This window comes from Bubalus bubalis, chromosome 20, assembly GCF_019923935.1.
Source record: "Bubalus bubalis isolate 160015118507 breed Murrah chromosome 20, NDDB_SH_1, whole genome shotgun sequence".
In the NCBI taxonomy this organism is placed as follows: Eukaryota; Metazoa; Chordata; class Mammalia; order Artiodactyla; family Bovidae; genus Bubalus; species Bubalus bubalis.
In genome coordinates, this window is record NC_059176.1 from 27236741 (window position 1) to 27260553 (window position 23813).

The 23813-nt window shown below is 39.1% G+C and overlaps 1 protein-coding gene across 7 annotated transcripts in view; it reads right to left on the minus strand.

Annotated features, from left to right (window-relative positions):
* Positions 1-398: 398 nt before the first annotated feature.
* Positions 399-23813, minus strand: part of AKAP6 (A-kinase anchoring protein 6) — a 497045-nt gene continuing 473630 nt past the window's right edge. For all 7 annotated transcript variants that reach the window (XM_044933227.2, XM_044933232.2, XM_044933229.2 and 4 more), the window contains 2 exons: positions 9036-12451; positions 399-3700 (listed from right to left, as the gene is read on the minus strand). In XM_044933227.2, coding sequence (XP_044789162.2) covers positions 9077-12451 — 3375 coding nt within the window. In that variant the 3' untranslated portion in view covers positions 399-3700; positions 9036-9076. The remainder of the gene's footprint in view (positions 3701-9035; positions 12452-23813) is intronic.

Below are 23813 nucleotides of genomic sequence, written 5' to 3' on the forward strand. Positions count from 1 at the left end.
ATAATTAAAACTTACAAATAAAAAACTCCACTTCTTCTAGTAGTCAAATCCAGATAATTCTTCACATTACTTTGCTCATAGGATTTTTGGAAATGTAGGGACACAAGATAGGAAACAAAATAAATAAAACAAACAAAATAAGTTTCTCTTTTAATCTAGAGAAATTACCCTATTCAAGGACATGAAAGGCACTTTCACAAAACAACTGTAAGCACTTTGTGGGCAGAAACCACATTTTAGTTGCCTTTGCATCTCAAACGCCAAACACACAGCTGCAAGTAATCCATGAATGTTTGTTGAATGAGTAAATGAAGGTGGGGGGATTCTGCTGTATGAAAACAGGTTAGGTTTGGATTTGATGTAAGGAAAAGATTCAAGATGACTCCGGCACTGGACTGGGGCACTGAAGGAAGTAATGAATTCTTATTTATTTACTTATTTATTTCTTTATTGAAATTTACAATAATAGAATAAACATATATCTTGGATATATTCTGAGAGAAAACTTACCACTTAAATGTTCAGATATTTTTTCTACATGTATGATGATGGAGACAGTTCCTCAGCTTCAAGGATACTGCCTCTTAACATTCTGTCAGGTTGAAATGGATCTGAAAATCATGACATATGAAGGGTGGTAGAGGGAAGTGAACAACAGAAATCAGAGCAGCTGGGAGAGGATGAGTAACTGGTCTCAATTTTATCTTCAGGGTTGCCAGGAGAAAGGGGCAGAAATACTCTGAGCACTTGCTCAGGACAGAACTCAGATCAGTGACCAAATTAAAGGCAAGGGGAAGCCGGAATGATGCAGATTTTAGCAACCTAAGAAACACCTTTTTTACAGAGAGACGTGTCTAATGGTGGGACAACTTGCCTTGACAGATAATGAACACACTGAAATGGTCACATCAAAAACGTATAGGCAGAGTTGGTGTGACCATTTTCAAGAGTGCCTAGGAGGGTTGTGTACAGAGCAAAAGACTGAGGCTATATTTCATTCCTTCCAACTTGAAAAAGCATTTTCAATAAACCTGAAAGTCATGCTACAAATTCAGTGTTAATACTAAGTAGATACTTAAAAAACACACATTTTCAATACCTCAGAGTCTTCAATGAGCACATAACTGGTAAATAGAACAGCTCAGCCAGTTTGTTCTTCAAATATTTTACAATAGACTTAGACTTGGCATTCTTAATTACCATCCAAGGAAAATTTAGGTTGTTTCAGTATATAAAATAATACCATACCTCTACAGAGATTCAGACTGCTCCGGGATCTATTTCTTCTCTACAGCCTGGCCGCTCTCCCTGTGAACTCTAGAATCCTTGGGAGCCTAGATTATTATAGTCTACAGCTGCCTCTCCATGAGGCATTTATCTCTAATCTCTCCCACCTATAATCATGGTGCATCCTGCAGCTAGATGTCTGCCCAAAACCCCCTTTGAACAAATTACTACCCATTACAGAACCTAGGATGATTCATTGATTTAGAAATATGTATGGTAAAGATGGGGCACAACAAGATGAAAAGTTATTAAGTGGCAGAATTATAGACTAGTATTTAAAAAATGTTCTTGGTGTGGCACTCATAAGGTTCTACTAATAAAAAAAAATCAGGTGCAAAACAAAGATGCTATTAACTTTCCTTACTACTTAGCATATTACATTCAAAAGCTCCAACTTAACTTTTGAAGAGACTCTTCATTAAGTCTCTCAGTTTATCTTTTCTCTTCCTATCCCTGCAGTTAAGCTTCACTATCTCCTACTGTCTAACTTCCTGCTCTCTTCTAACCTTTTTCTTCCTTCTTGTCCCTTGTTGCTGCTTCTTTGTGCCTCTTTCACCACTTTGCTCTTTTCCTCAGCTGCGGGATGACTACTCAGTCTCTCTGTGTTCACCTCGTCCATTCTGTCTCTAAGCCTCCCAAGAGCAGGACTTTTGGTATCATTGCATCCCAACGTCTAGACTAGTGCCTTGCAGATAAAAGATATTAATGAATTATCAGGTGAATGAATGATTGTCATTACTGTGACTATATGAATCTACACTATTTTTTAAATTTTTATATAAATTGATTACACATTATGTGTGGTTTTATATTGCATTACATCTTTTTTCTAATTGTTTATGTGTTTTAGTGTAGCTTTCTCAAAATGAATAGATAGATGTCATCCGTATTACCTAATTCAATACTTCAACTCAGCAGATTTTTATTGAGTACCTACTATGTGTCAGGTACTTTAGTAGGCATTAGGATATAAATTCATAAATACATTTAACAAGAGCAAGTAAAGACCAAATGGAGTATTTCTTAGCTAACTTCTTTTACACAAAATAAATACACTTGAAATCTATAGTTTAAATTAAAAAATAATCAACTTTTTTATACTTTTCTACTATTTTTTTCTATCAAATCCATTCAAAAGAATTATATAACATAAATATAAGATATACTAGGTATCCCGAAACCCAAAATATACCATCAATGATAAATATAAATTAAAAAATCTAAGATAAATTTTTATTGGTTTAGGGGAACTGGCATTTAATCATTTGTGTTCCAAGATCTTTATAGTGATCAGAAAGATTTTTAAAATTGTGAAAGCTTCATCTCTTATGCAATATGAATATTTTGGAAGCTGCTACATGTCACATTTTTCCAGAACCAGGTGCAATAATTTGGTAAAGAACACAGGTAAAAGAGATCACTAATTTTCCTTTTCCCCCAATAAACTATGTTTATTATGCCAATTTTAATTGCCATGCAATCTAATGGATTTAAGGCTTATATTTTCCACATCACTAGACATCACAAACATGAAAGCATTTTGTACTGTCATTATACATCAATGTTTGTACTTGGTTATACATATATACAGAAATTATTCACACATCTTAACCTTGCTATTTCCTCCTTTCAAACCAACACAATTTTACCATGAAAGCAGCTTTTTAATAAATGGTATAAGAAATACAGCAAGGCACACTTTTTTAAAAAACTTTTTTCTCATTACCACCTCAAGAAGCATAAAAAAAGAAAACGTTGTACATAATTTAATAGTAGAATGTCACCAGTTTATAATATACAACACCATATAGTTGTTTCCTGAAGTGCTGCATAGATTATTCTTTTTAAAAGGAAATAAATAAAATGGTGCTTTCAAAAGTTGCTTAACTTTGAAAGAAGGACCAGTGTTTCTTCCCTTTGCTGCCATAAAATCAAATATTGGCCTTTCAGGTAAATCTCTTTCCATAAACATAGGCATCATACTATTAAAAAGAATCAAAACTGAAACATGAGATTGGTCAAGTACCACCAGCAGGGCAGGGAGTCGGGGGCGGGGGGGTTCATTCCAGATAGGTGAATTTAATGGACCATCAATTTGGTGAACTGCAGAATTTTAAAGAGTTGATGGGGAGGGGAGAAGGCAAACTGAAAAGTCTTGCTGGAGAGGTGGGGTCGGTAGAGGTAGCTTGGGACAGGAATCCATGGGAGAACAAGCAGCTTTGCTGAACTTCAAAGACAATCACTTAAAGAGAACCAGTGCACATCCAGATCACAAGGCTCATGTGGACAACCGCATTCAGAAGAAAGGTTCATCTGGGGAGAGGTCAATGTAACAAACGGCAGTGACACGATGGAGCCAGAGACCAGCCCAGGGAGGGGGGTGAGGCCACCCTTGAGCTGCAGCCAGGCTTACCTACAAGAGACAAAGAAGTGAGAGGAAAAGCTTTCAGAAGTGTCTGTTTCATTTGCAAAACTGATGAAGGCCACGATTTTAGAAATGCTTGCTAATGTTCTGAAATAAAAGGATACATAAAATAAAAAGGTTGTAATAGCCCAAATGTTTCAGAATCAATGTGCAAAATAGATTGCTTTGTTTTTAAAAAAGAAAGTTTTAAAGAAAAACAATTACCAAGTTTGACTTTTTCTCTGGATCTCATCTACTCTTGCTTGTGAGTGAAAGTTGCTCAGTCATGTCTAACTCTTTGCAACCCTATGGACTACACAGTCCATGGAATTTTCCAGGCCAGAATACTGGAGTGGATAGCCCTTCCCTTCTCCAGGGGATCTTCCCAGGGATAGAACCCATGTCTCCCTCATTGCAGGTGGATTCTTTACCAGCTGAGCTATCAGGGAAGCCCTTTGCTTGTGAACTCGGTTTTGAATACTTGAGATAGCTTCAAATCAGTATGAAAATGTGAGGCTGCTGATGCCAAGTGACACAGCAAAGTATCAACTGAGCCCCTTTGAGGAACTGATGAAGCCTACCATTTTAGAAATGCTTGCTAATGTTCTGAAATGAAAGGATACATAAAATAGAGTGCTTGTAACAGCTCAAATGTTTCAGAATCATTGTGCAAAATAGATTGCTTTGTTTTTTAAAAAGACATAGTTTTAAAGAAAAATAATTGTCAAGTTTGACTTGATTCACAGAGTGGGAGTCTGGACTCTTGGGTTTAACCCTTCCTTCAATCACTATACATGTGACGGTGGGACTGAACAATTGTGATGGTGGGATTGAACAATTCCATTATTTTACAATGGTGAAATATTCATAAATGTGATAAACCCAAATCCTTCAGGCCCTTGCCTATGAAAGGATACAACTGGGGCTTCTAGCTCAAACACGAATGCATTTCATTTAAAGTACTGACAGCATTGTGCAAATGAGAATGATTCAATTATTTCTGTACATCTGATGGCTCAGATACAAATTTGTTACAAACTCAATTGGTTCTTTATATTTCTAAGTGGCTAAAATCAACCTGTCGAGTATGAGGAACAATTAAAATTAGGCAATGCAGGATGCAATTGTGGTAGGTGCTCTGACTAGCTCTCAAATATAGCAGGCTTTTGCTTGTAGGGGTTTAAACTGAGTTCTCAAGTCTGATGTCAGGTTGCTTTATGGTCCTTCTAGAACTACTTTCATTCTTTCTGTCTTACTCTCTTCCTCTATAATCTTGCAACCTGTTCAAGAGCCAGAAAAACTTGAGCAAATATGGTTTGGCTGGAGCCACATGATGTTGGGGAGTAAAGGCAAGTTATCAAGAACAGGGAGAGAAAGACAGGAACAGATGGGATGAAATTTGTTACAGTAAAATAATGCAGTAACTCAAGAAAGGCATGGTGCATTGTTCAAATGCTGAGGACATGACTCATTTGAAATCCGGCTACTGAGTAGGGAATTCTTAGGTGAGGCAAATATGGGCTAACTAAATGACAGTACTTAAATTCCTCTGGATAATCAAAACTTTCAATCTGGCCCATTTGGAAAGGGTCAGGATAAGCTGGTTGAGACAAAGATCTGGGCTGTGTGTATATGTGTGAGTGTGTGCATGCGTGCGTGTGGGAGTGCATGTGAAATTGGTGATGCCCAATAAAATCTTTGATATTTAGAGTGGCAGTGTTCGTTATTCTGAAGTGCTAGGAAATTTGAAAAAGCACCTCACATCCAACAGAACTTTGATTTATTAGGGTGATTTAAAGGTAAATATAATAAGATCACATCTATGTTGTTTAGGGAAAATTAATACACTACCACCAAGAGTAGTTTCCTAAACTGCTTGGTCAACTTTGGGTCATATCAAACACTTAATGTCATTCCAAATAACACAATAACAATTTGTTGTGTACACGAGAACTGTTGCTTTCAGAGCTTTCTGAGTTTATAAAAACTGAGTAGCAGCACTGTTTACTGTACATATGTATATTTGAGCATGCACAAATACAAGTACTTGCCTAAAATCCAAAATCTATGGCCCTCTAACTCTTTGCAGACTGATAAAGTAGGAAAGGCAATAAAGCTAAAAAGATTCTGAAGGAAATATGTACATCTTAAGTAAATATAGCACCCTCCCACACTAAAAAACTCCAGAAAATCAGAGAAAAACCAAAGGAAAAAAAACAGTATACACTGGCTGCATGTGATGAGTTCAATTTTTGTATCACAGGATTTACCCAGCCTGAATCATTCACCAAAGGTCAGAGGCTTATGATGAGGATTATGAAGAAAGAACTGTCAGAATACGGCAAAAAGATTAGTGCAAAGTACATCTCTTAGGTAGGTCCTAGGAGGCTCTCCAGACACATATGCTTCCTTCAAATTAGGCAGAAATATCTGGATCTATCCAGTTACCTTTCTTTGATGTGATTTGCTATAACTGACCCCTCTATGTTTGGAGAAACATGATACAGAAATGAAAATAGTGAACGGCACAGCAGTGCTCCTGGAAATCAGTGCAAATGCGTCCTGTGTTAGAGCAAGTTACAATTTCTCAAACAGATCCAGTGGGCTTTTAATTAGAACACAGTAAATGAAAAACTTGTTCCAAAAATTTTGCAAAAAAGAAATGTTTGTTTCTCTTGAGGACTATAACTGCTCTTCTAAGTTACAGCTCTTCTAGAAGACATTACAATCATTTCATCCTCTGAGAACTTATTTCTGGTGGGAAAAAACCAAATTTGGCAAACTTTATTTTCCTGATAAAAAGGGCATCCCAAGTGATAGCTTTCAAATGGCTTTAAAAAGTGGAGTTTTTCTTTTTGCTTTTCTGAATCTTGAAGGGAGAACAATGACAACAATTAAGCTTTCATAGACATGAAACCTCAACCTCATATTTACATATAATTTTACTATGGATTCCTGACATTCAACACAGAAGGTGTGTCAACATTTTGAGATTAAATAACTTGTCCTAGTTGGTAGTATTTTAACAATATGTAAATACTTACACCCAGGTACCCAGCATTAATGACTGGTGAAAAGTTTAGGTATCCAGATGTTCTGTCTACATGAAACTGAGAACACTGAATAGGCCGAATAAACATGGCTACCTAAATGGCCTTAGGCTGGTTACAAGTCACTTGGGGGCGATGTGAGTTCTGCAGAAATAAAATCTGGCTGCTTCTCCCATTGCCTGTGATTGGCCAGGCATTGAACCACAGGGGCTCCACAAAATATTGCTAAGTGGCAGGCGGGCTGGCAGATAATTTTACACTGTCCATGCCTGTAAAATTGTGGGGATTACACAGATCCATCAGCATATTCCCTTCCCCGAGTCTAAAGATGGAGCTGCAAGTCATTACATTTCATTTCAATTCTATATCTGTATAGGGGAGAGGAAAAATCCCCAGGGCATCAAAAAGGAAGGCGTACACCCCAGAGGTTTCTCCAGTGCCAGAGCTTCTCAAGACCAGATCTCGGCATGACTGGTGATCTGAGGGTCACCGTCACATAAGTCTGCACCCAGAGTGGTGTTGCTTTCAAGCCTTGATCCCCTTTCAGAAAACAAAAATCAGCCAGGCTCTACCGGCCCTTCTGTGGAGGTTGGCAGAGCTGGCGGTACAATTGGTTCTAATAGAACTTGTTTTGAAGCAGCTTATGGAATGGCAGTTATTCTCCCTTAATGGTCAGTTTTACTGCATACTGATGGAGAATGTGATTATAGGGTGGACATGTTTCACAGAAAATACATTTCTCTCTCTCCTACTTTTGTTCTCCCTTGCAGCCAATTGTAAATAGAGTCTGAAACACAGAAAATTAGTTGTGCTATATTAGTAAGTAGGGCTGCTTTCCTACAATTTTGCATACTGAGTTTATTTTTAGGGTATATATATGGTATAGATTCCCCCCTCACTCCCCATTTCTAGCAGCTCTACACAGAATCACACATTTTAATGAGCTGAGGGCACAGGTGTTGCAGGAAAAAAAATAATGATGTTTGCCATTCATCTTTCAAATTAAATAATGTGTTTTTAAATAGTAACTTTTTTCATAATACATTATGGGAACAACATTATCTGTCACATTTTAAAAGATGTATTTGTAATAAATGTAAATTACTTTTAGAAAATCAGTAATTAGGCTCATCAAAAAATAAACAATCTGCCACAAAAAAGATAATCTTTAGCATAGTTAAGTATAATAACTGTTATTTGAATAAGTTAACAAATTAGGGTAGATTGCTTCTGTAATTCATTTCCTATAGCACGAGTTTAGGTTACTGCATTAAGCTTCTGGAGTAGGGGGTGGAGATGGCAGTCAGTACCTCATACTTTGGTGAAATACAACTCTCACATTCAAAAACTCACATTTTCTTTTTTAAACTTGATTGAGAAAGTATATTCATCACTGAGGCTTAGAAATGGGAAATAACAGAGTTTCGGTGTCACTTTTAGAATTGTATCATCCTATCAGAATTATCAATCAGTAGCTGTCTTATTAAACACGAAGAGCAGAATGACTTTCTTTAAAAAAAAAAAAAAAAAAACAAGGATGGAAATCAGCCTGTCACCTTCAGGCAAAATTCAAAAATTCTGTTTTTATCAAAACGCCATTAACTTGTCATGTATTCTCTCCGCATTTGCTTTCGGAGCCTGTTCTCAGTCTCTGTGTGGATAAATAAAAGCCTCTTCTTTAACAGCAACTTTCCCCTCCTGTTTGAATCCTCAGACTCAGTCGTGATTAGGACCTGTGACAGCACAGCCTTCCACCAGGGAAGTAAAAGTGACGATAGTTACATTAGACAGAAGCGTAAAAGGAAGGCCCAGATCCGGAGGCGCAGCTTTAACTTCATCACTGATCACCTCTCGGCACTGAGGGGAGCAGGCCCAGCACAGAAGCCGAAGCGGGGAGCCCTGTGTGTGCATTCTGATCAGAGGGTATAATTGCAATCTGGAGGAGAACCCCTTTTCCTCCCTTAATGGACGCATTTGAGGCTCTACTGTATTTGACTACTTCCTCAAATTTTTGATTCTTCTTGGCATAATGATGTGATAAAGGTAATGTTACTAAAAATGTCAATGGTGCCTGTTTTTCCCCCCTTTTGCTTCATAGTTCCTTGCATGGTTGGGAGTATTTCTTCCGTCTAAATGCCTTATTCAGATAAATATCTGTCATGACCAGCCATCCTGACCAGTCCTTTCTCCTATCATAGCTTTGTTGACTAAAACTCATATTTTAAGTATGTCTGTATTAAATATATATGTGACAATATATTCAATATACATTAAAACATGAGGACTATACGTACCTTTCAATGAGATGATTTTCATGCTTGGAGAGGGTTACCTTCTACCTATGCATATTTCTATGTCGTTCTTCATGAAAGTTTAGCAGCTTCTCTTCACAGGTTAAAGCTGTGGGGCTGGGATGCCATGAGGCCTTGTCCTTTGGCTGCTTTGCCTTCGAGGAGAGTCTGGGAACTCCAGATGGGGCTGAAGAAGCACTGTGTTCTTCTGGCCTTGCAGACTCAGCTGGGTTTTCTGAACTCTCCTTTTCACTGCCCAGCCTTGAAGGAGTAGTTACCTCTGCGCTTTCTCCATGGACATTAGAAGCTTGGGGTAAACCATCCACTTCCTTTCCTATATCACCTCCTTTCGGAGGACTTGAAAGGGCCACTGTGTCTGCATTATTGGTGAGGAGGGGAGTATCGCTGAACCTGGAAGAGCCTGCTCCTGCTAGCAGGGGTACTGCAGCCTCGGTGGGATCCGCAGGTTTATTTGGAGGAGCATCAGAGAAACAGAGCTTGTCTTCAGCAGGGTCCTCCTCAACACAGGCCTCGAAGAAGTATTCAGTGTCCTCCTTGTCTTCTGAGCCAGAGTCAGTCATGTCTGTTGGCAATGGAGTGCTGCTCTTCTCTTCAATGTAATTGGTGACCTCCCCACAATCACTGTCATGAGAGGAGAGAGATAAGTAGGAATAAAAGTCCCCTTTTCTTAGCTGGATGGGCCGATGAGAATGCTCCAACACCTTCTCCTTGATTTGAGTTAATGAAGTAGGAGCAGTGACCTCGTTTTCAGGTTGAGATTTACATTTCAGGGCTGTTGAAGCCATGTCAATGATTTCCTTAACAAAGTCGTGTACTGAGCAATCTTCGGCATCTTTTTGATGAAAAATGTCTGGTTCACAGTCACAACAGGAAACGTTGTCACTGGAGGCAACATTTTCCTCCGTTTCATTTTGTTCGCGTGCTAGGCAGCAACCAGCAGGTTTTCCAGCCATACTTGGTGCATTATTAGATGACGATTTCAGTACATTGGAGTCCTGTCCATTGATAACACTGGTTTCTGAAGGCAGTTCTGGACAAGATTTCTCAGTGGGAGTAGAAGCAGCACTCTGATTTTCAAAATGGTGGTGGTTTTGACATTTCTTTGGGACATGTCTAGCCATTTGGGGAACAGACTCCTTCCCAGCAATATTTGATTCATCTGAGCCATCCATAACTGGTTTGCACTTACAATGCTCACTCTCTGAAATCCTTTTCCCAGCTGAACCAAGACTTTCTGATTCCTTTGAAATCTCATTCAGTTTGTCCTTCTGACTTTCTGGAATGCTTTCAATATTGCCATTTTCCATGTCTGCCACATATGGATCTTTATTAACTTTGAAAATATTTTTCTTATTTTCACCTTTTGTCCCTAACTCACGGGTGTGGGGTAAATTCTTACTATTCCCATTATTTTCAGGGAGATGTTTTATTGAGCCATTGAGAAGGGTCTCAATGTTGAGGGTGTCTGAGGAATTGATCATCTCACTACTACTTACATCCTTACTGCCTTTGATTTCATCACTGAGATTACACCTTCTCTTATCTCTTGTCAAGGAAAGCTTGGGTCTCATCCAGGTCTGCAGCTCATTCTTTATGTAGTCCAGCCCGGACATCACATTGCAGTCTTCATAAATTTCATCGTCTGTTGCAATACTGGAGTCATCATCCTCATCTTTGACGCACAGCTCTTCTTCTGTTAAGGTGAGTGTTGAGCTGGAGAGGAGGTCACTGTCATCTTCATCATCGGTGCAGGCAGAGGTGCAAGAGACATTCACGATCATGCTGACATTGACATCACTTTCATCGGCCACCGAACGAGGAAGGCGCTTCCTAAATGACACATTCGATTCTGGGATCTTGTTCTTGTGTAACACAATATCCTCCGAGCAAAGAGAAAGCTCATCACTGCTGCTTAGTTCTGTAAGAGATGCTGGTGAGTCTTCATTAATAGAAGATGCCATGTCCAGTGACAGTTGGCCAGGGAAAGACATCTTTTGGGAACAGCTTTGAAGAGTGATATCGGAAACACTTCGCTTTATCTTCTGCTCTGAAGGGCTCTGGATATTCTCCAAACGATTCAGGAGATCTAATGTTCTTTTACTCAGTTCACCAACTGAGCCACTGCTCACACTTAAGTCCCCGGAGCTGTGACAGCTAAAAAGATCTTCATTGCTTTTATAAGATGTCAACCAACTTTCTAAAGAAGTGCTTCGCTGGAGGCTGTCACTGCCATTTTTCAAGATGCCCAATGCAAATAAATCACCCCCTGGAGAAAGAGACTCAATAGACGAACTATGAGATAAAAGAGAGAGCTGTCTGGCATTCTGCATGCCAGTGAATGTCTTCTCTACATCACCACTTTTATATGAACTGCGATCCATTTCATGGGGTGCACTTGCCAAAATCCTTTCATGGGGAGGTGCATCTGGTTGTAACTCTGTAGCCTGATGTTTAGATTTGCAGGATTTTTTATCAAAATACAAACCATGAAGCAGGGGATCCTCCACATGTGCTTTTTCACTTTGTGACTGTTTCATTATCATCGGTAATTTGAGTTTTGAGCCTTGGAGGTACGAGTAATCATAAAATGTAAACACATCATGTTTTCCTTGTAATTCTTCTCCCAAACAATCAGGGGTATGTTTGGTAACACTGTTTAAATCTCCAACTTTTCCATTTACACAACCCACTGGTGAAATGGGTAACTGAGAGCTATTTGGGAGCTTAATTCGTTCCTCCTCATCTTTAATCTTTTGCTTTAACATGTTAACTGCATCTCCCATTTGTGGGTCCAGATGTTCAGTGTCAGGGTTACTTGGGGACCCATCCACTGCATTGAGCAAGCACATTTCAGAGTTGGTGGTGGTTTCGGTGTCTCCTTCACTGACAATTCCACTCTCACTACCTGAATTTTGGCTCATGTCTCCTCCATGGCATGGGCAGGGCTTCACCAAATTGGAACCCCCTAGAAGATCTGGCAAAGATTTGGTAGATGAAAAGGAAGAGTCTTTGCTGAGACTCTTAGTTAAAACACTCGGCTGTGTCATGCTAGTGAACTTTGGATTGTTTTTCAGGAATGGGATGTGGCTGTCTTCATAGAGTTCAACATTGTGGAGGCTGTAGACCTGGTAAACGTGTGGACTGGATGGAGCAGTGATACTTGATGCATACTGAGATGCCCCGTGGCCACCTGCCTCTTCTTCATAACTCGGGTTCTCACTCCCTGTCTCTTTAAGGTTTAAGGAAGGCCTGACAGGTTGGGATTCTTGATCGAGGTCATTCGATTCTTCGTTCAAACTAATTAACTTGTTACTTATGTCAGTTTCATCCCATTCTAAGGCATCCTCACTCGTCCCATTTAGGTCCATCAAGCCAGGATCAATCACATTCAAAGCCTCCTGTGTAGGAGAAAGGAAAAAAAAAAAAAGGCAGAAGAATTAGGGAACACAAGCATGAAAATTTCATCCATTCAAAATCTCTTGGAATAGTCAGGAAAGAAATTTGCCCCAAGCATGAATTTGAAAGATAGCATAATTATCAACTCTATTCCTCTCTGGAATAACATCCAAAATTATTGAAAGAGGCTTTTCTATCAATAGTAATTTGTCACTGGGGGCAATAACATAGATTAAAATGTAAGATTATTACAGTCAAATATGTAATTTATGGAATTAACTATTTCTTATTGATTTCTTCTACATTTTTAACCTTGGATTGGGTGAAGATAAAACTGTCAGGTAAATAAAGGTAAAAAGAGGTTGGCCTGTAACATCTTTTAAGGTACATTCACTCTAATATTATGACAGTTCTGGAGTGCATAATGGAGTACTATCTGCACCCACATATGGTGAAATCCCCTCTTGCTTCTGGTTCCTGAGTTCTCCACTTGATGCCGCTTCTGGGAAAAGAGAAGAGAGTTGTAGCTATCTGTAAAGCCATTCACTGGCCAGAAGCTCTCATAGGTCTATCTTTTCCACTGCCTTCCCTTTAGGGTTCCTCCTCTTCAGAATGTGACCCTGTTCCCAATCAGACCCAAGCGGAGCACCATCTGACTGGTTTATTTACCTGCATCTTCCTGGACTTGAGTCTCGGGCCCCAGTACTGCAGGGTAGCTTCTGAGTCATTAGTCACTGTTCTCATGGTCTCTCTCTTCCCTGGTCTCTACCACAGAGATTCCACTTTGATCCTTGATCCCTTGTTCACTTCTCTCATACTGTCCCTTTATAAAGTCCAGGCAGAAACCCCCCCTCCAGCCCAACTCCAGCCCTAGAATAACAACTATCTGAGGACTTCCTGATTCCATGAATGAAGCAGCCCAGATTCTCTTAGGCTGCTTTCTGCCTGCACAGTTGGGTTCTTGTTCTTCCTTGGATTTCTTGATTTTTACCCTCTTCGGTGGAGCATGACACATTCTGGGACACAGAAGCTGAATGGGTTTGGCATGGTCTTGGGCAAGTCACTTAACCTTTCTGGGCAGTCATCGCCTCACACCACTTTTTCAAGGGGGTCAGCACTGTCCATCTTCAGAGATTATTCTGAGGGTTAAGTGAGCTAATGCTCGTGAAGGGCTGAGGAGGCAGTCAATATAAAGCAGCTGGAATAGTCAGTGCGTGGAGAATTGCTCTCGAGTGGCCTTTAGTTAATTCATAAAGGGTTTTCCCGGCCTACCTCATTCTCTCCTCATCTTTCCTTTCAATTTGCTCTTAAAATCACAAGGGATTCATGACGTGGTACATAGAGAGAGGTGTCTCACTGTATTAACAGGTCAGCATATCTGCATTACAATTCAGAATTATTTTGACAATCTGGTTGAAAAGCAGGCCATGGTGCTTTTCTTCCTCAGGAGTGGGAAAAAGGCTTCACCACAGCACACTCCCAGTGCTCTCCTAAGAAGCGCTCAGTCCTTCCTGAAACCACTAGTGGAAGGATACCACAAGAACACATTAAGCGCAAAATACCCATTAGCACTGGATACGTAAGAGATTATCTGTATAGCCTACTTAAGTTTAAAAGAGTCCAGATACAAAGTAAACATTAATTGAGGGATATTCTTAAATTTTCGAACAGAATCTTTCCTACCAACATTACGGCCCTTAATATAGTTCACCAGCTATCATCATGCTGACTTAGGTATGGGGTACGTTCACCATGATGAATTTTTATTAGACTTTCTGTTTATTCTTTGCTTGCTGATAAAGGAAGTACTAATGACCAGTTAGTACGACTACTGAATTTTAACATCCTTAGCTGTAGAAATAGTCAGTCAGTCGAATCAAATAGTACATTAATTTCAAATACTATCTTGGCAACACTGGACTCTGAGAATGCTAATAAATAACTGAATTTGTCTTTCAAAAGAGTTCTCTCTGTAACTCTCAGGTTGATTTTAACATTTAGAGGTACAGATTTTCTGTGAGGGTCCCAAACCCGGGGGCTCACTCGGGCTGCACCTGGATGGGCACCAGGAGCTGAGCCCAAGGGACGCCTGTAACTCGGACTTGCCCTCTATGACATGTTGTTTTCTGACCGAAGGCTGCCTTTGTGGCTTCACAAACGCAAGCCCACAAAAAGTATAAAACTCGCATGGCAGCATCTACAAGAACAAATCTTTCACTCAGTAAAGTAGTTGGAGTGGAAGATTTCCATAGGAGAAGATTAAACTTCTGTCTATAATATTGTCCTTTTACTTTCCTAATTCTTTCTTCCTATAAATCTCTTAACTTGATTGTAATTTCAAAAAAGTTTTTAAGTCAACTCTGGGGAATATCTGACAAGACCCATTAGAAAATCATTCACTTTAGACTTTACATTTTACATATTAAAGAAGAGCTGATCACTCTGCCCTCGTTCACTCTTTTCTGTTATGAATTAAATTCTGTCAATATTTTCAGTAAAATCTCCATTTCTTCAAGATTTAACCTCAAACATAAAATATACCTTGAGGGTAAAAAAAAAGTAGGGAAAGTTTCCAAGAGGAAGGACATTTACAACATTTATATAACTAAAAAGTTGTCTTAAAAAAAAAAGACAAATGTACAGAGTGATATAACTGGCTGGAAAATTATTTGGTCAAATGTTCTCTTTGAGGATAGCCCAATATAGCAAATAATCCTCAAGCTAGTTAAGCATTTTTTGTTGTTTTGTTTTTCTAGAGGAATTATCTGGTGCTTTATAAAATATCTCAGATGTTCCCTGTCTTTGATAAAGTGATAAATCAAACATGGTTTCAGGAAAAAAAAACCTAAGAATATTTGTGAAACCAAGAAGATGGTGAGTAGTACATGCAGTTCCAATAGAGAGTCTGCCTTTTCAGAGATAATTCTGAATTAAACCCATTTGTGCAAAGGCTTTTCATTCATAAACCTGTTTCACTGGTGCAGAATTCTGGCCTAAACCAAGGACTCTCTGTATATAGTTACACACAGGTGTGCGTACACACACACACACACATACACACACACACATCTTTGCAGATCTGCTCAAGACCAAGTGGAATTAATTGGTGTTACTTTGTTTTGTTTTTATTATTAGAGGCAGGTTATTTATGTTAGTGTAATATAGACAGAGAAACTAAAAGTGGCTGGAAAATAATTATGATGATGATAATGACCAAGATTCCAATTGCAGCAAGTAATACCTATCCAAATTAACTTCCTTCTGCACTTGCGTGACTTTGAGTCAGGTATCCCAGGACTTCATCTCTAGGATTTTCTTAAAGTTTTAAGTTAAATGGTAGATTTTTATAAGTGATGAGAAACACATTATCAGCAAAAGAGTGGAGATGAAGGAACCTGACAGTCTATAAAACAATAATCCAACAGAGATCTGATATAACTACCTTTGGATTCCTTTAATTTCCTTTAAAGAGATGCAACTTTTGAAAAACTAAGGTATATCAAAAAGACTAGGATGAACTGAATATTCCAGTCAAATTTCTGTGCTTAGAATAGTCAAAATCATTAGGAGGTCTTGCCATCTGTGTTCCCCTGTTTATTCCAGATCCAAGAGTTTACTAACCAAGACCACTTACAAAGCCCTGGGAGGAGCAGTTTATTTGCGGGAAAGTAGAATATAACAAAAACATACAAATAAAAGTATCAAAAACATAGAGAACCATAACTGAATAAAGATAAGCATATTTACCCTAGAGCAAAAAGCAGAATACAGGGAAGTTTGGATAGGAGGGAGAAAATGATATATGGATAAGGGTGGGGGGATCAATTTAAAGAAGGGAAATTCTACCCTTAATATACTTACTCTGCTTTTTTGATGCAATATTTTCCCTAGCACCACCTCCTCCAAATGTAAAAAAACCAAAGTGTCTGATCATTAGATGCATAATTATTTTCCTAAATTAGATAGGTAGAATTTTTTCAAAAACATCAACAACTGTAAGAAAGAGCTAGTCCTTAACAAACAGACAGCTTTTATGAGAATTCAGAGCTTGTAGTACTCTGCCTTTTGATGGGCAGAGAACAGATTCAGAGTTAGCAAGAAGAAATAAAGATGAAAAATAAAATAGGATAAGAAGCAAAAATGTTCACTGTTTATCAACCATTGTGGGATATGGAGCAAACAGATCTGGGTATGAATCCTGGGTTGCCCCCCTTTACAGGTTAGTAGTATGATCCTGGACAAGTTATTTAACACATGTGACTCAGTTACACCATTTATCTGTTCAAGATAATCAGAGCACATTGTGTCTATCTTAGAGACTGCTGGGAGCTTTAAATGAAAAGAAGTCTGTGAAGTCCTAGTGGGAGGGCCTGGCACATAGTAGGGATACAAGGATAGCAGCTATAGCAAATACTGTGAAAATAGAGGAGGACAGAGTAGTTGAGTGTTAAATAACCCTATCAAGGTTTGCATTAAGACTGGTGGTTGGTTGACTAAATTCTTTAGCGCAACCACATGCATGGAATCCAATGAAATCAACATCAGTCAGGTCCCTGACTTACTCCCATTGCACTGGAAATGGGGGGTGGGTTTGTCTTTGCATGTCCTCACTGAGCATATTCCTCAGGAATAGCCAGATGAGAAAAGTTGCCTGCCCAGCCCTCGGCAGGCCCTATAGCTCAAGGACTTTCTATTTCCAGAAAATACTCTTTTTTTTTTTTTTCAAAAGGCAGGTCCATTGTCTGTGAAATTCTATCACAACTGACACATTAGAGCAATCAAATCCTGCTCACTATCTATCAGATTGACAATAATGTTAAAGTAACTTGTCTCAGCTCAGAAAATGCTTTGAAGGTCTATCTCACACTAATGATCAAAAACTGTTGCTCTTTTTCAATAACAAAGCTGATCAGAAACTCAAAACAGACAAGTAAAACCCAAAGTCAGCTCACAAATCTCACTAAAATGAGTACTGACGTGAACATATTTCCCAGTCTTGGCTACACAGATATTCTGAATTAGATGAAAATGAAAAATCCATGAGATGTTGTTTTAAAGTAAATTTAAAGTAAATTGCCTTACTTTTCAACAGGAACCAGGGACAAAAGAGAGTTTGACATTGTGAATCAGGGTTTTCCTCCTAGCTGTAAGCTCCACGAGGGCAGCAGCTGCTCTGTGCTGTCTCCATTAGTGCCCTAGCACCTAAAACCGTGCCTGGTAAGAAGCAGGTTCTCGAAACAATTATTTAATGAGCAAACAAAAGACATGTCTGTGGTCTCGTGAAATGCTGAAGAACTCTGAAAAGGTCTTTAGGATTTTTTGCTATGACAAAACCATGTGGAGAAATGTTTGACTTTCTAACTGGAGCTACTTCTCAGTTATGAGCTAGCAGCCTCAAAAACATTTTGCTTGGTGAAAGAAGCCAGGCACAAAAACTCATATATTGTATAATTTTATTTACATAAAATACCCAGAGACTAGATAATCCATAGAGACGGGATCAAAATTGGTGGTTGCCAGGGACTTGTGGGAGGGGGGAAGGGGGAGCAATTACTTAATGGGTGCAGGCTTTCCTTTTGGGGTGATGAAAATGTTTTGGAAACACAGGTGATGGTTATGTAACATTGTGAATGTAATAAAAAATGCCACTGAATTTCTGTGTTTAAATGATTAATTTCATGTTATGTTAACTTCACCTCAATTTAAAAACAAAACAAGCAAACAGCAGTCTTCAGTCCTACTGAGTTTTCTGAACCTGTAACACCATCAAACGTAAAGTAACGTCACTTTGTTGAGGGCCTTGCTTACAAAAATATTACAACAGATGTTTCTGAACTCATGTACATCACTGCACATATATTATCAATAAAGATGATTTTTTATTCCAGGCTTCTTTGGTCTGAATGCATGTTCATCACTCCTAGAAATGTTGAAGAGAAAAGCATCCTGTGGATATTACTTCGGGCTTCCCAAGTGGCATTCATGGTAAAGAACCTGCCCACCAATGAAGGAGACATAAGAGATGCAGGTTCAATCTGTGGGTCAGCAGGATCCCCTGGAGGAGGGCATGGCCACCCACTGCAGTATTCTCTCCTGGAGAATCCCATGGACAGAGGAGCCTGGAGGGCCCTGCAAAGAGTCTGACATGACTGAAGTAACTCAGCACACACATAGTACTTCTTTTAGTTCAACTTCACTCATTCAGTGCAAAAGTCTCATGAGAAGAGAGTGTGATCAAAAGAGCCCTTATTTGCTGAGTCTGCCACAGGATCACCAGTGACCTTCTGACAGCCCAGACCAACTGATCCTCCTTTGCCCTTATGTTACTTCAGTCTTCTGCAGCATTTGACTCCATTTTTCTTGAAATTTTCTCCTCCTTTGATTACCTTGATGCTAAGCCTCCTCATAAAATTCATGCAAGCCAACTAAATGAGTGTGCCCCACAGTTCTGGCTTGCTTCTTTTCACCCTGCAGTCACCCCTGCCCTAGGTTTAGCCACGTGAGGCCTGACTGTCTATGATTCTGAAGGTTTACAGGCCACACTGAGGAGAAAGGCATTCAGGCAAAGGCAAAGGGAACCAAACTTTGTGGGTACCTTCAAAGGAAGGATGAGCAACCTGAAAAAGGAACACAGCAGGAAAATCCAGGTAGGACTGGTGTAAAACTCTGGGACCTGAGAGAAGACTTTGAAAGCAGTGGGTGGTTACGAGTGTTACAGAAGCAGAGAGGACAAGAAGAGAGGCAAAGCCAGTGAATTAGTGAGAAGAAAGTCATTTGCCCTTTGAGAGGGAATATCCTGGAGGCTGGTAGGAGAGGAAAGGAGCACAGGATACGCTTGATAGTAACCTGAAGAAATCTAGGTTCCACAGTAAAACTGCTATTGAGATTGGGAACCTGGTCCTACCAGATGCTATTCACCACCTTCCTTGTCTTTCAGCACCAGTCTTGGAAAGGGAGCACAAATGGGGAAACCATGGAGGCCACGGAACATACAGGAAACTCTTCAATTGTTCTAACACATCTTCCCTCGATTCTAGTAGCCCATCCCGACTTTGGGCCTATTTAAAACAAATAAACAAAAACCCTCTTTAAAATTTTTAAATAAGATTTTGTGTGTAAAGAACAGGTTGCCAAGAACTTAGAGGTTATATAAACCAATGATTGTGAGGTTGTAAGAAATAATTCCATAGAAGAAAGAAGGATACACAAACTAGAAGCACTTCTTTCTATAATTTCAGTCTTACAGTGCTATTTTGACTAAGAAGCAACACATTTGTGCCAGTAAATTAAAGAAACTTAGATACTGTCAAAATGTTGACATAACTCTTAGGTGTAGTAACCTCAGCATTGGTGTTTTAAAGCTAGGTAGCAACCGACAAATGCCTTGCATCAAGTTATTTTTTTAAAACAAATTAATTACTATATAAATCACTATTCATTAAGCATCTACTGTAGGAAAAAGTTACTTTCCCATGCAACTCTGAAAGTTTCATTAGAAGTAGCTAGAAAAATAACTTGCTTCTACTGGAAAATTAATTGTTTTATCTTAAATATTGCTTTATGTACAAACATTGAAATTTTTATTATATTCAGAATAGAATGAACAGGAAAACTAGTTTATTTTTCTCTTTTTAGTCACTATTCTGTTTTCCAGAAAATTTTCCCCAGAGTTTCAAGAATGTGTCTACAATTAGGATTGCTTAAAAATTAATTTAAAGAACAACTTGGGAAGAGATTTTTTTAATAAAAGGAATATCTTTATCTGATCTCTTCAGTACTGTGTAGAACTGAAACCAATAAAATGAAGTACAAAAAAAAAAAAAACAAAAAAACAAGTTCAATATAAAGTTTTAAAAACCCAATCACAAGATGGTGGCATTTTCTACATTTTATTTATGGCTTTGTTGCTGTTGTTTAGTCACTCAGTCGTGTCTGACTCTTTGCAAGCCCATGGACTATACCCCACCAGGCTCCTCTGTCCATGGGATTTCCCAGGAAAGAATATTGGAGGGTGTTGCCATTTTCTTCTCCAGGGGATCTTCCTGACCCAGGGATCAAATCCATGTCTCCTGCATTGGCAGGCAGATTCTTTACCACTGAGCCACCAGGGAAGCCCCTATCTCCTACTGCCATATGGTAAACCTATTTGGACGACAACAACAAACCCGCATGTGAAGCTGCATAAAGAATTCCCCCTAATGACGACATCTGGCCCCATTCTTGTGTCACTGTCCTGCTTGGTGTTTGCCTTTCGACTGTCAAGAGTTGAGATAACATTTGAGTTTTGGGCCCTGGGATGTAATTTTTGCTTCTCCTTTACCTTAGTGAAAAGTACAGTCTAGTTCCTTCCTTTATAATAAGGATCTCCCATTAATAAAACCTACAATTTTAAAAAACTTATAAAGCATATTTGTGGTAAAGCAGGGGTGAACAGTTCTGTAAACAAATGAAGTTTACTGACATAGCATAGGAGTTTCCAACTTTCAGACTGAATTCTACGAACACAACCTGAGATAGCTTCAGGTACAAAGTGAGCTTTGCTAACATGCTGAAGCCTGCCTGAAAAGTCAAATATCAGCTCATGGAGTTCACTCACATCCAGGATCTGCGTCCTTTATGAAGTACATATTAGTTGAGGGAACGTTGTGTCTTTTCACTCTCAAAAGGTCCACATTAAGAACAAACACTGCATTATACCTATTTTTAATGGTTTGCTTGTCTTGTTTTGTTTGTTTCTGCTGAATTCTAATACTGTGATTACAACTCACCATTCAGAGAAAAAAAAACTAAAAAAAAATGTTGAAATGACTAAAAATGGTACATAACATTTAATCTCTTTTCCATCTTAAGTCAACCAAACTTATCTCTTGCATTTCTCAGTTTATCACCTGATTGGCCCAATGTTTAACATGATTAACTGGAAGGTCAGTTATGATTTGTTTTCTTAAAGGACTTAATTTTTCTTTCTAAATCTGATTTGATTTGATTTCAGTTCAGTTCAGTCACTCAGTCATGTCTGACTCTTTGCAACCCCATGAACTGCAGCACGCCAGGCCTCCCTGTCCATCACCAACTCCCAGAATTTACCCAAACTCATGTCCATTGAGTTGGTGATGCCATCTAACCATCTCATCCTCTGTTCTCCCCTTCTCCTCCTGCCCTCAACCTTTCCCAGCATTAGGGTCTTTTCCAATGAGGCAGCTCTTCGCATCAGGTGGCCAAAGTATTGGACTTTCAGCTTCAACATCAGTCCTTCCAATGAACACCCAGGACGGAGCTCCTATAGGATGGACTGGTTGGATCTCCTTGCAGGAGGGATGCCTTGAAGGGACTCTCAAGAGTCTTCTCCAGCACTGCAATTCAAAGGCATCAATTCTTCTGCACTCAGCTTTCTTTATAGTCCAACTCTCACATTCATACATGACTACTGGAAAAACCATAGCCTTGATCAGACGGACCTTTGTTGACAAAGGTCTCTGCTTTTTAATATGTTGTTAGGTTGGTCATAACTTTCCTTCTAAGGAGTAAGCGTCTTAATTTCATGGCTGCAATCACCATCTGCAGTGATTCTGGAGCCCCAAAAAATAAAGTCTGACACTGTTTCCACTGTTTCCCCATCTATTTCCCATGAAGTGATGGGACCAGATGCCATGATCTTCGTTTTCTGAATGTTGAGCTTTAAGCCAACTTTTTGACTCTCCTCTTTCACTTTCATCAAGAGGCTCTTTAGTTCTTCTTCACTTTCTGCCATAAGGGTGGTGTCATCTGCATATCTGAGATTATTGATATTTCTCCCGGCAATCTTGAGTCCAGCTTGTGCTTCTTCCAGCCTAGTGTTTCTCATGATGTACTCTGAATATAAGTTAAATAAGCAAGGTAACAATATACAGCCTTTACATACTCCTTTTCCTATTTGGAACAGTCTGTTGTTCCATGTCCAGTTCTAACTCTTGCTTCCTGACCTGCATATAGGATTCTCAAGAGGCAAGTCAAGTAGTCTGGTATTCCCATCTCTTTCAGAATTTTTCACAGTTTATTGTGATCCACACAGATTAAATTTACAGTTCTGTTTTAGTAGTCTCTAAAGACAGCTTCTTTTAAACTTAAGGAAAACTGAGAAATCTCACAATTGCTAGAATATCTCCCTTGAACTACACTGTTCAAGAACTACACTATTCTACATAAACAAAGAATGGAGAGTATAGAAGTTATGCTTGATGCTTGAAAAGTTGCTTGAAATTTCAGGATGAATATTCCTAGAAGTTAGTAAAGGTCTTTGAAGTAAGTTTCCAAGAGATTTTATACTTCTGATTCCTAGAGTACTTAGAAATGTTAAAAATGTAGAATCCCTGGGTTATTTTCTTTTTTGAGATCTCAAGGGAAAAATACTAAGGCTTCTAGGATCTGATTAGATATAAAAATTCACTCTTCACTGGAACAGAAGCTCTGGTCCTGGGTTCTCATGAAGGAAGCTCTTGAGAGTTTTAAATGTCAGGACCTTAATTCAAACTGTAACCCAAATCAAAGGTTCCCAAATCAAAGAAATGTAAATTTCATTTTAGAGGAAAAATGATCTCAAAATGTGAATTCATTTTGTAAATTAAAAAAAAAAGAATATTAGAAGCTTCAGTTCAGTTCAGTTCAGTTGCTCAGTCATGTCTGACTCCTTGCAACCCCATGAATCATAGCATGCCAGGCCTCCCTGTCCATCACCAACTCCCAGAGTTCACTCAAACTCATGTCCATCGAGTCGGTGATGCCATCCAGCCATCTCATCCTCTGTCATTCCTTTCTCCTCCTGCCCCCAATTCCTCCCAGCATCAGGGTCTTTTCAAATGAGTTAACTCTTTACATGAGGTGGCCAAAGTACTGGAGTTTCAGCTTCAGCATCAGTCCTTCCAATGAACACCCAGGACTGATCTCCTTTAGGATGGACTGGTTGGATCTTCTTGCAGTCCAAGGGACTCTCAAGAGTCTTCTCCAACACTACAGTTCAAAAGCATCAATTCTTCGGCGCTCAGCTTTCTTCACAGTCCAACTCTCACATCCATACATGACCACAGGAAAAACCATAGCCTTGACTAGCCAGACCTTTGTTGGCAAAGTAATATCTCTGCTTTTCAATATGCTCTCTAGGTTGGTCATAACTTTTCTTCCAAGGAGTAAGCGTCTTTTAATTTCATGGCGCAATCACCATCTGCAGTGATTTTGGAGCCCAAAAAAATAAAATCTGACACTGTTTCCACTGTTTCCCCATCTATTTCCCATGAAGTGATGGGCCAGATGCTATGATCTTAGTTTTCTGAATGTTGAACTTTAAGCCAAGGGTCACCTTAATCTCTTAAAATCCTTTTCAGTGCTCGC